General features: G+C 51.1%; 2 protein-coding genes across 2 annotated transcripts in view; one reads left to right on the top strand and one right to left on the bottom strand.

Moving 5' to 3' along the window:
• Positions 1-612: 612 nt before the first annotated feature.
• The window catches only part of LOC311202475 (olfactory receptor 14C36-like), a gene marked incomplete at both ends in the record, with an annotated part of 31,207 nt that continues 20,606 nt past the window's right edge, over positions 613-11,213 (bottom strand). Inside the window, one exon of the mRNA XM_084277060.1 lies at positions 613-1,032. Coding sequence (XP_084133186.1) covers positions 613-1,032 — 420 coding nt within the window. The remainder of the gene's footprint in view (positions 1,033-11,213) is intronic.
• LOC311202531 (olfactory receptor 14A16-like) lies at positions 1,208-10,616 on the top strand (the record flags this gene model as incomplete). The annotated part of the gene is made up of 2 exons (XM_084277114.1): positions 1,208-1,213; positions 9,687-10,616. The coding sequence occupies 2 exons, from the start codon at positions 1,208-1,210 to the stop codon at positions 10,614-10,616; spliced, it is 936 nt and encodes a 311-aa protein (XP_084133240.1).

Here is an 11,213-nt window from a genome sequence, read left to right as displayed (position 1 = left end):
CTGGCTTTAGACATTGCCAAAGGAGAAAAAAGGCCAAATATTACATATTTCTCTATACTATTTCCTGGATGGTGGTCCAGGGTAGATGGTCTAAATAATAAATGATGTTATGAACCTCCCCAGGACTCTGAAAATGTAAGATCTGGGCATGATGTAGATGGTGTGGAAACCGGAGTGGATAATGTCCTGGTTCTGGCCAGGCCAGACCTCACCTCCCCTAGCAGCCAGCACAGGTGACCTGAGTTTGCCTGGGCTGTTTTTCACACCACCTGGCATCACTTCCCCATCCAAGGGACTGGCTGAGGAGAGGTAGTCATACCATGCTGCAGCACTCTGTTATTGATGGGTTTGTAATGTACTCTGTGCTGTCACTGGGTGTGAGTGCAATTGGGGCTGTTATTGTTCCCGTTTTATGGTGCTTTTGTCAGTAAACTGTCCTTATCCCAACCCACAGAGGCTCTGTCTGTTTTCAGGCAGACTTAATTCAAAGAGAGCACAGGTCTGGGTCACACAAGTTCAGGAGAAGCTGCATTAGGAATGGGATGGAGGTGCACTATTTTATTATAGATTAGACAGAAAAGAAGGAAAAATCCTTCCACAACGTGGAGCAGTTTATTGCTGCTTAGAAACACCAGGCACACTAGTAATCAGTTTCCACAAAGCATCCTTGAGCTCCTGGTTCCTCATGCTGTAGATGAGGGGGTTCACTGCTGGTGGAACCACCGAGTAAAGAAACGCCACTACCATATCCAGCACAAGGGAGGAGATGGAGGGGGGCTTCAGGTAGGCAAACAGGACACTGCTGACAAACAGGGAGACCACGGCCAGGTGAGGGAGGCAGGTGGAAAAGGCTTTGTGCCGTCCCTGCTCAGAGGGGATCCTCAGCACAGCCCTGAAGATCTGCACATAGGACACCACAATGAACACAAAACACCCAAAACCTAAACAGGAACTGACCACAATGAGTCCAATTTCCCTGAGGTAGGCATCTGAGCAGGAGATCTTGAGGATCTGGGGGATTTCACAGAAGAACTGGTAAAGAGCATTGCCATGGCAGAGGGGCACTGAAAATGTACTGGCCGTGTGCAGCACAGCATGGAGAAACCCACTGCCCCAGGCAGCTGCTGCCATGTGGACACAAGCTCTGCTGCCCAGGAGGGTCCCGTAGTGCAGGGGGTGGCAGATGGCAACGTAGCGGTCATAGGCCATGACAGTGAGAAGATAGAGCTCTGTTGTGATCAAAAATAAAAAGGAAAATAGTTGAGCCACACATCCTGTGTAGGAAATGGCCCTGGTGTCCCACAAGGAGTTGGCCAGGGATTTGGGAACAGTGGTGGAGATGCAGCCAAGGTCAGTAACAGCGAGGTTGAGGAGGAAGAATTACATGGGGGTGTGGAGGTGGTGGTCACAGGCTATGGTGATGATGATGAGGCCATTGCCCAGGAGAGCAGCCAGGTAGATGCCCAGGAAGAGGCAGAAGTGCAGGAGCTGCAGCTCCCGTGTTTCTGCAAAGGGCAGGAGGAGGAACTGGCTGATGGAGCTGCTACTGTTGGACATCTGCTGCCGTCAAGAGTGGAGACCTGTCCAAGGAGGAAAAGACACAGTGAAAAGTGATGGAACACTTCTTTTAGGAAAACATCTTCTAATTCTTAGGGAATGCCCTCAGATTGACTCCCTGCATTCAGGACTTTTTTCAGCTCCCTTTTGGGAGGTCTGCTTTGTGCTGGCTTGAGCGTGCCACTGCTGGGAGGAGGGTCAGCTGTGGGCTCTGGAGAACTCAGTCCTGCCTTGCAGCAGTCAGTAAATTGAAGGATGGTGGGATCTCAGACTAAATGCCCTGTGGATAGGAATGAGCTTTTCAGCACTGTCACTCCAGTTTCACCTGAGGGCAGAGCAGAGCTTTGGTAATGGTGGGACAAAGGGAGCAAGGAAAGGAATGGAAACAGTGAGAATCAGTCCAGCCAGGGCTGCAAGGACAGGGACAGACAGACAGGTACTCACAGGTTTCTCAGACTGAAAACATGGAAGTCTTGTCTCAGAGTCTGTGCTGGGTGGCAGAAACCAGGGGGTTGCTGTGGGAAAGTATCAGCACGTTGGGTGATGTCAGGGAGGTACCAAATCCCCACTGCCAGGGCAATGCTGGGAGCAGCTCACTCTTCCTCCTTGCCAATGTATCTGCTAACTGCAGCTGTCCCTGCAGATGCTTCTCTTTGCCCATGTCACCTCTGCTCTGTGCTCACAGACCTCATCCAAATTACCCTGTGCTCAGCTCTGATCTGCAGACACCTCCTGGCATCAGGGCACTGCCCCGTGGAACCTCTGTGTGTGCAGGGCTCAGGAGATGCTCTGACAAGTCCTAATGACCAATGAGTTTGCACTGCCTGCTGCAAAGTTATCAGGAAAAGTTCAGCTCCAACTTCACAGCTAGTCCACAAGAGCAGAAAATTCAAAGTAAAGTCTCTTTACCTGGAGTGGAAAATTCATCCTTGGTGTTCTTGAAAAGTCCCTGGGAAGTTGCCAGGGATCCGCTGGAGCTGGGAGCAAACCTGTCCTACACAACACACTGACAGCAGGAGGACCCTACACTGTCCTTCCATGGGTCACACTTTAAACTCACAGCTTCTTTCTGCACTGCTGATAGAAGTCCAGCAGGCAGGCTGAGTTCTGACCCTGGCAGCAGCAGAGTCCCTGCCACAGCACACAGACCCTGGGGTGCAGGGACCCTGCTCACTAGGACAGCCCTGGGCACCCCTGGGTGCACACGCTGCTTCACACCTCTGCAGCCATGCCCAGGAGAAGACAGCTGTCCTGCCCTGTCCCTCTGATGCAGCAGAAGGGCATCCCTTCCAGGCAGCACTTTCTTGTCCTAGAGAGAACCTGTCCTCCTGACAGACCCCACACACTGCCCCATGTCACAGCTTTAGGAGATCCCTCCAGGAACAGAACCTGCATTGCCCTGCACCCACAGACATACCATGCAGAGTGCTGTGGGGATTTCTTCTCCAGTGAGCTCTCAGTATCCATCACCACTCTCAGCCTCACAGGTGTCCCCTCGATGCCTACAGGCAGTGTCCCCAGCCCTGTGTGCTTGGCAGAGGAGCTGCTCCTGGGCAGAGCTGTCTCTCTGGAGCACTGCTGGGTTGCAGTGAGCTCCCTTCATCCCAGGAGCCTGGCCAGCTCAGCAGAAGACCAGTTCTTCTAGGCTCCCTCCTGGTGCCTCAGGCCTCATGGGGATCGCTCTGTGATCTCATCTCTGATGTTCCCTCCCTCAGCTGGGGAGAAATCCTTCTGTCCAGCAGAGTTCTTTCTCCTGATCAAACCAGAGCTGGGCAGGACAATCACCTTTCCTTGTCTCCCCATGAGACAGGACCTCCAGGCAGGGACAAGCAGGGGTGTCTGACCCCCTGCAATGTTTAAGGAGCATGGCTGCCTGGGACCTGCTGGTCCCCGTGCCCATGGGAATTACTGAGAGTGGAGGCCAGGAAAGAGTTGCTAAGACACCAACCCCTGTTGTCACCTGAAGGGCCAGAGGTGAAGCCATGTCCAATCGAAACTCCCAGCGACTCTAGAGGGGGATGAAGTCCCTGTAGTGTGCATTAAAACCAGTTGGCAAAACAGTCCAGGTTATTCCTGCTACAGGCAAAGACGAACCCATTTGTGGGATTGCTTTAACTCAGGGACCTGAGTGCACTTGGTGGGTGATGAGAAAGGATGAGGAAGTCCAGTGTGTACCCCAAGGGGTTTTAGTTCTAGGTGAGGACAGCCACTAAATTGTTGGTGTATAACAAAATCGCTCAATGGCAGATGGTCTAAATAATGGATAAATGATGTTATGAACCTCCCCAGGACTCTGAAAAAGTGAGATCCAGGCATGATGTCAATGGTGTGGAAACAGGGGTGGATAATGTCCTGGTTCTGGCCAGGCCAGAGCTCACCGCCCCAGGCAGCCAGCACAGGTGAGATGAGTTTGCCTGGGCTGTTTTCCACACCACCTGACATCACTTCCCCATCAAAGGAAATTGGGCTGGTTGGAGAGGGGTGCTTGTGGCATGGTGCAGCACTCTGTTATTGTTGGGTTTGTAAGGTACTCTGTGCTATCACTGGGTGTGAGTGCAATTTGGGCTATTGTTCCGCTTTTATGGTGCTTTTGTCAGTAAACTGCCCTTATCCCAACCCACAGAGGCTCTGTCTGTTTCTCCTCGGGGAGTGAGCGAGCAGCATGTGGTGCTCAAGCATTGCTTGGGGCTGAACCACCACAGCTTCCAAGCCACAAGCAGTGAGCTTCTCTAAGAGCAAGTTCTGGAAAACTGTGTCCAAGGCCTTGCTAAAGTCAGGTAGACAATAAACACAGCCCTTACCTTGTCAAAGAAGCAGGTCACCCTCTTATGGAGGGAGATTCAGTGGGTCAAACAGGACCTGCCCTTATGAACCCAAGCTGACTGGGCCTGATCACCTGGGGGTTCTTCATGAACTGGATAATGCTGCTCAGGATGATCTGCTCCACCAGCTTCTCTGGGACTGAAGTCAAACTATCAGGCCTGTAATTTCCCTGATCAGCCTCCTGTTCCTTCTTATATAGGGGATTACACTGACTGATCCAGTCAGCCAGGACTGATGGGAAGTGGCTTGGTGGCTCTTTCAGAACCCTTGGGTGCATCCCATTCAGCCCCACAGATCTGTGCACATCTCTGTGGTGCAGCAGGACCATCTCCTCCTGGATTGAGGTGGGGTCATTCTGCTCCCTGTCCCTGTCTCCTAGCTCAGGAAATTGGATTATCTCTCTACAACTGCTCCTATTACTAAAGACAGTGGCAAAGATTTCATTAAGCACCTCAGCCTTGGCCTCATCTATCCACAATGTTTCCTCCTGAATGTGATAGGGGATGGAGGGTCTCCCTGCTCTTTCTTTTATTTAAATGGAAGACAGATGAATTTCTCGCTGGGCTTTGGACCAACAATGAGGAGAAACTCTCATCCTGTTGTTCGTCTCCCAGCATTATACAACCCATGATGCCACAGGAAGAGCCCAGAGTAATTCCTGAGGGACAGGACCTGTCTTCCCTGGGGCTGGGGGTTAGGGCTTGGCCTTTATACTTCATCAAACCAACCCAGGGCTTGCTCAGCATCTCAGCTGCTTGTAATTTGCCTTTGCCTACCAGCCAACATGGCCTCCAGTTACCTGTTCTAACGAGTCCCTGGGGAGGCTCAGCCAGCAATGGCTCTCAGTGGGACTCATTAATACTTCAGGTACTTTGGCTTCTACTTTTAACATGAACGTTTTTCTGTAATTTCCTCTCAGTACCTGAGCTTCAAGGACTCAGCACCAAATGCACCGGAGGGCTAATTAAACTAAAAAGCAAGCCCTAACGATCTATGTCTCTTCATGTAATTATCTTCAAGTCTTTAACAGATGTACAGATCATTGAAGCTGTTTCAAAGGGAGCTCAGAATAAAACTGATTTCTTTTTAAGGGTGTAGGTTATTATTTTCACTGTCGAAGAGAGATGACAACCTCTGACTGAGATTGATCCAGGGTGCCTCCTAAGGAGGTCTGGACTGGTCTGAAAAAGGGTCCCTTGAGGTCCGGCACAGTGGGGACAACCTTGCTGCACATCTCCACAAGCCCACCATGACTCTCACCAGCCAACTGGGACTTGCATCCCTTGTCCTTACATCAGGTCTCTCTGCTGCACTCCACAGTGGGGCATTACAGCCCCTCTGTACCAGCTCCCCTGCTTTCCTTCGAGAACTGGCTGCACACAGGGAGTTATTTTCCCAACAACAAATAGAACCTGACAAGATTCACCATTAAATTAAACACATCTCACTCTATTCCAAGTGCAATCTGCCACCAATGAGGTTCACCTGCCACAAAGCTTAACCATGTGAGAAATGTTTTTGTGAGAGGAAGGAGACTGTGAAATCACAGCAACTCAAGAAAACATGTCCTTAGGCATGGCTGTGTCATCAGGAGAGGGTGAAACACCTGCCTGACCAGGGACATGAAAGAGCCAGACTGGTGGTGATGCAGGTACAGGGAAAGGGGAGTTTTTGTATGCAGCCCAGTAGCAGCCCCAGTATCCCTGAGGCTCAAGGTTTTCCTTAGAAAGGGAACAGTCCTAAATTTGACAAATGCTGCTTTTGGGCTGCTCTTCCCTGTCCTTATTCAATCTCCTGAGCCTCTTAATGTATATTTTCTGCCCTGTCCAACTAAGAAGGGGAGTAATAGACTGACTTTGGTGGGTGTCTGCCCTCCAGCCAGGACTAAACCACGAGAACATTAATAACAGAAGGAGCACCAGGGCGGATCTCCCACCTTTATTGAATGGGGGGGGGAACCGTTGTGGTGGAGGATGAAGAAAAAAGGCTGATGTCTACATAGTAAAGCCTTCATCACTGTCTCCACAGCATCCTCCTGGAGAAATCTGAGCACCTTACCAGGGAGACATAATGCAAAGAGAGCACAGCTTTTTGTTACAGAATGTCTGCATCACACAAGACCATGAGATCCTGGGTTAGCAATGGGATAAATGTGAACCATGTTAGTATAGAAGAGATTCCCTTGAAGCCCCTGGTGAAGTCCATGGTCAGTGAGGTTGTTCCTCCACCGCCCATTCTGGATGATGTGGAACACTGATTCTACCTGCAGCATGTAGACATCCCCACACTAGAGCGTGTGGAGACACCTGAAGGAGGCTGTGACCTCATAGGAAGCCTGTGCTGGAGCAGGTTTGCTGGCAGGGCTGAGAGGACCCAGGCTGGAGCAGTCTGTTGCTGAAGGAGGGCAGCCCATTAAAGTGACCCACCCTGGAGCAGTTGGTGATGATCTGAAGCCATGTGGGAAGGACTCACATTGGAGGAGTTCATGGAGGACTGTGTCCTGTGGGAGGGACCCAAAGCTGTAGCAAGGGGAGACTGTGAGGAGTCCTCCCATGAGGGGGAAGGAGCGGCTGAGACAATGTGTGATGAACTGACCCCAATGCCCATTGGTGGGGGGTGTTTTAATTTATTTTTCTTTCCCATTCCTCTGCTCTCTTTGATTGGGTAATGAATTAGATGGGTTTATTGAGAGTAACTCAGGAGAGTGACCGCTGCATGATCTCTCCCTGTCCTTATGTTGACCTTTTGTTACATCTCCTCTCCCCTATGCAGCTGAAGAAGGGGAGTGATAGAGCAGCTTTGGTGAGCACCTGGGTCCACCCACTTCAACAAGAGGTTGAAGAGGAAGAAGTACATGGGCATGTGGAGTCAATGGTCATAGGCTACAATAATGATCATGAAACTCTTGCCCAGGAAGAGGCAGAAGTGCAGCAGCTGCAGCTCCCATGTGTCTGCAAAGGGCAGGAGGAGGAACTGGCTGATGGAGCTGCTGTTGGACATCTGCTGACTCTGGGTATGGAAAAGTGTTTTCCGAAGTAAAAGACAGGATTGAGGAGAGATTTATAACAAGGAAAACAAAAATACTTGATTTGCCTCTCAAATACCCAGGGAGAGCAGAAGCCTCACCCATGGGGTCCTAAAGAGTCATTCCTGGTCTTCAGTTTTGAGTACAGCAAATGTGTGTGACATGCACTTTCCATCTGATGAGGCTCACTCTAATGGAGAAGAGTTAATGACAACTTGCCTCCACCACCAGTAATTCCTAAGGGAGCTGGGATCAGCAGCTCCCATACAGAAGGTGCCTATATGTGCCACCAGAACTGGGGCAAGTGGAATGGAAACTCCAATGGGTTTGTGGCAGCCATAGGTCAGAGCAGTAAGTCCTTCCAGCCCCAGGGCTGCAAAGCAAGGATGAAGGGTCTGGAGTTACTCGACTGACTCCCTTCCATTCACAGGGGGAAAGAGACCCCTCCTTGTCCCTTCCTGTGGGTCGTGTCTCATAGAGAGACAAGGCAAGGTGATTCTTCTGCCCAACTCTGGTTTGACCAGGAGAAAGGACTCTGACAGACAGAAGGATTGCTCCCCAGACAAGGGAGGGAACATTACAAAGGACTTCAGTATATTTCCAAGTTAGTTACTTGGACCTCCAGAGACACAACGGAGGACAGAGGGGATGGAGAATATGATGTCTTCACCTGCTCCTCTGGTGGGAGCTGGGCTGGGCTCCTGGGATGGAGAGTAGGAGCTCAGAAATATTGCAGTGCTGAAGAGAGACAGCTCTGCCCAGGAGCAGCTCCTCTGCCAAGCACACAGGGCTGGGGACACTGCCTGTAGGCACCAAGGGGAGACCTGTGAGGCTGAGAGAGCTGATGGATGCTGAGAGCTCACTGGAGGAGAAATCTCCACAGCACTCTGCCTGGTATGTCTGTGGGTGCAGGGCAATGCAGGTTCTGTTCCTGGAGGGATCTCCTAAAGCTGGGACATGGGGCAGTGTGTGGGGTCTGTCAGGAGGACAGGTTCTCTATAGGACCAGAAAGTGCTGCCTGGAAGGGATGCCCTTCTGCTGCATCAGAGGGACAGGGCAGGACAGCTGTCTTCTCCTGGGCATGGCTGCAGAGGTGTGAAGCAGCGTGTGCACCCAGGGGTGCCCAGGGCTGTCCTAGTGAGCAGGGTCCCTGCACCCTGCGGCTGTGATCATGGGAGGGACTCTGCTGCTGCCAGGGTCAGCACTCAGCCTGCCTGGTGGGCTTTACACAAGCATAGAGACAGCAACTATGGGTTATAGGAGTGACCCAGGGAAGGTCATCATAAGGTCCATCTGCTACAAGAAAAGGCTGCCTGGGTCAGCTTTGCTCCCAGCTGCAGCTGATCCTTGAGAAATTCCAAAGGGAACTTCAAGAACAACATCAAGGAAGCATTTTCTTGCCAGGCAGAGTCTTTGCTTTGACTTTTCCTCTCCTGTGGGCTGTGCTGAGTGTGGTGTATTAGAACTTATTTCTCCTCTCAAGAATGTCCACATCAGAGGATTTCCTGATCTCTGCACACACAGAGGTTCCCAGGGCAGTGCAATGATGCCAGGAGGGGGTTGCAGAGCAGAGGTGAGCACAGGGCAGACTGGATCAGTTCTGTGAGCACAGAGCAGGATGTGATATGGGCAGAGAGGGACAGCTCCAGGGACAGCTCCAGGCAGCAGAGACATTGTCAGGGAGGGAGAATAAAGGAGCTGCTCAACAAAATGCTCTGGCAGTGCGGATTTGGGACGTCCCTGATATACCCCACTGTGCAGACACTGATGGGTGTGATCAGAGAGCACCCAGCACAGGGCAGTTGAGACCAGGGCTGATGGACAGACCAGCTCTCCCCACTCTGCATTCAGGGGAAGGTTTCACTGGCACTGCAGCAGCAATGTCAGGGAGTTCTGACAGGAGAAACACTCTCAGGTACAGGCACGTGAAAAAAAGCTCCAAAGCTCTGCTCTGCCCTCAGGTGAAACTGGAGTGAAAGTGCTGAAAAGCTCCTTCCTATCCACAGGGGATTTAGTCTAAGATCACACCATCCTTCAATTTACTGACTGCTGCAAGGCAGGACTGAGTTCTCCAGAGCCCACAGCTGACCCTCCTCCCAGCAGTGGCACGCTCGAGCCAGCACATTGCAGACCTCCCAAAAGGGACCTGACAAAATTCTCCCTGAATACAGAGAGTCAACCTGAGGGCATTCCATAAGCAGTGGAAGGGATTTTCCTCAAGGAAAGATTCCCTAATTTCTCTTTGCCTTTTCCTCCTTGGACAGGTCTCCAAACTTGATAGCAGCAGAAGTCCAACAGCAGCTCCATCAGCCAGTTCCTCCTGCTGCCCTTTGCAGACACACGGGAGCTGCAGCTCCTGCACTTCTGCCTCTTCCTGGGCATCTACCTGGCTGCTCTCCTGGGCAATGGTCTCATCATCATCACCATAGCCTGTGACCACCACCTCCACACCCCCATGTACTTCTTCCTCCTCAACCTCCCTGTTACTGACCTTGGCTGCATCTCCACCACTGTTCCCAAATCCATGGCCAATTCCTTGTGGGACACCAGGGCGATTTCCTACACAGGATGTGTGGCTCAACTATTTTCCTTTTTATTTTTGATCACAACAGAGTACTGTCTTCTCACTGTCATGGCCTATGACCGCTACGTTGCCATCTGCCAGCCCCTGCACTACGGGACCCTCCTGGGCAGCAGAGCTTGTGTCCACATGGCAGCAGCTGCCTGGGCCAGTGGGTTTCTCTATTCTGTGCTGCACACAGCCAATACATTTTCAGTGCCCCTCTGCCATGGCAATGCTGTTGACCAGTTCTTCTGTGAAATCCCTCATATACTGAAGCTCTCCTGCTCAGATGCCTACCTCAGGGAAATTGGAGTCATTCTCTTCAATGTGTGTTTAGTTTTTGGCTGTTTTGTGTTCATTGTGGTGTCCTATGTGCAGATCTTCAGGGCTGTGCTGAGGATCCCCTCGCAGCAAGGACGGCACAAAGCCTTTTCCACCTGCCTCCCTCACCTGGCCGTCGTCTCCCTGTTTCTCAGCACTGCCCTTTTTACCTACCTGAAGCCCTCCTCCATCTCCTCCCTTTTTTTGGACCTGGTATTGGCATTTCTTTACTCGGTGGTTCCACCAGCAGTGAACCCCCTCATCTACAGCATGAGGAACCAGGAGCTCAAGGATGCCGTGTGGAAACTGATGACTGGATGTTTCTAAGCAGCAATAAACTGCTCATCTTCTTCCCCATATCACTGGTCATGTAACACACATTAGGACCAGTCTGTATTTAGTATTTTAGGATTTTTGGGTGCTGTGCGGGCTTTTTCCCTCTATTTTGTCTCTGATGTAATAACACCTTCATCCCATTCCTCATGCAGTATCTCTGGTCTTGTTTGACTCAGACATGGCAGCAGAAGAAACACTCCCCTTCCCCTGTACCTGGCTCACCACCGGTCTGCCTCTTTCATCTCCCTCGTCATTCAGGTGTTTCCACTTCTCCTGACGGCACAGCCATGCCTAGGGACATCTTTTCAGTAGACTGGATGGATGTATGCACTTTACTTTGATCACAGGATTCCACCTCCACTTTCTCTTTGTTCATTGAAATCCCAATCATCTCTCTGGTTTCTGCTTTGAGTTCCAAAGTTTTGACAAGTGACCTTTCTATGTATTTTATTAAAACTGTTCTGGGAGAGAATCTCCTCTGAAAGCTGACCCCCTTCACACGCTGCTTGGCTGTAGCAGGCAGCTGAGGAGAGAGATTTCATGGGTATTAAACTGTGTCATGTTGAACTGCTGTTTGTGGTCAGAGAA

Source organism: Gallinula chloropus, assembly GCF_964237585.1.
Source record: "Gallinula chloropus genome assembly, chromosome: 30".
Lineage (NCBI taxonomy): Eukaryota > Metazoa > Chordata > Aves > Gruiformes > Rallidae > Gallinula > Gallinula chloropus.
The sequence above is the reverse complement of the archived record's forward strand: the minus strand, read 5'-3'. Positions and strand labels throughout refer to the sequence as shown.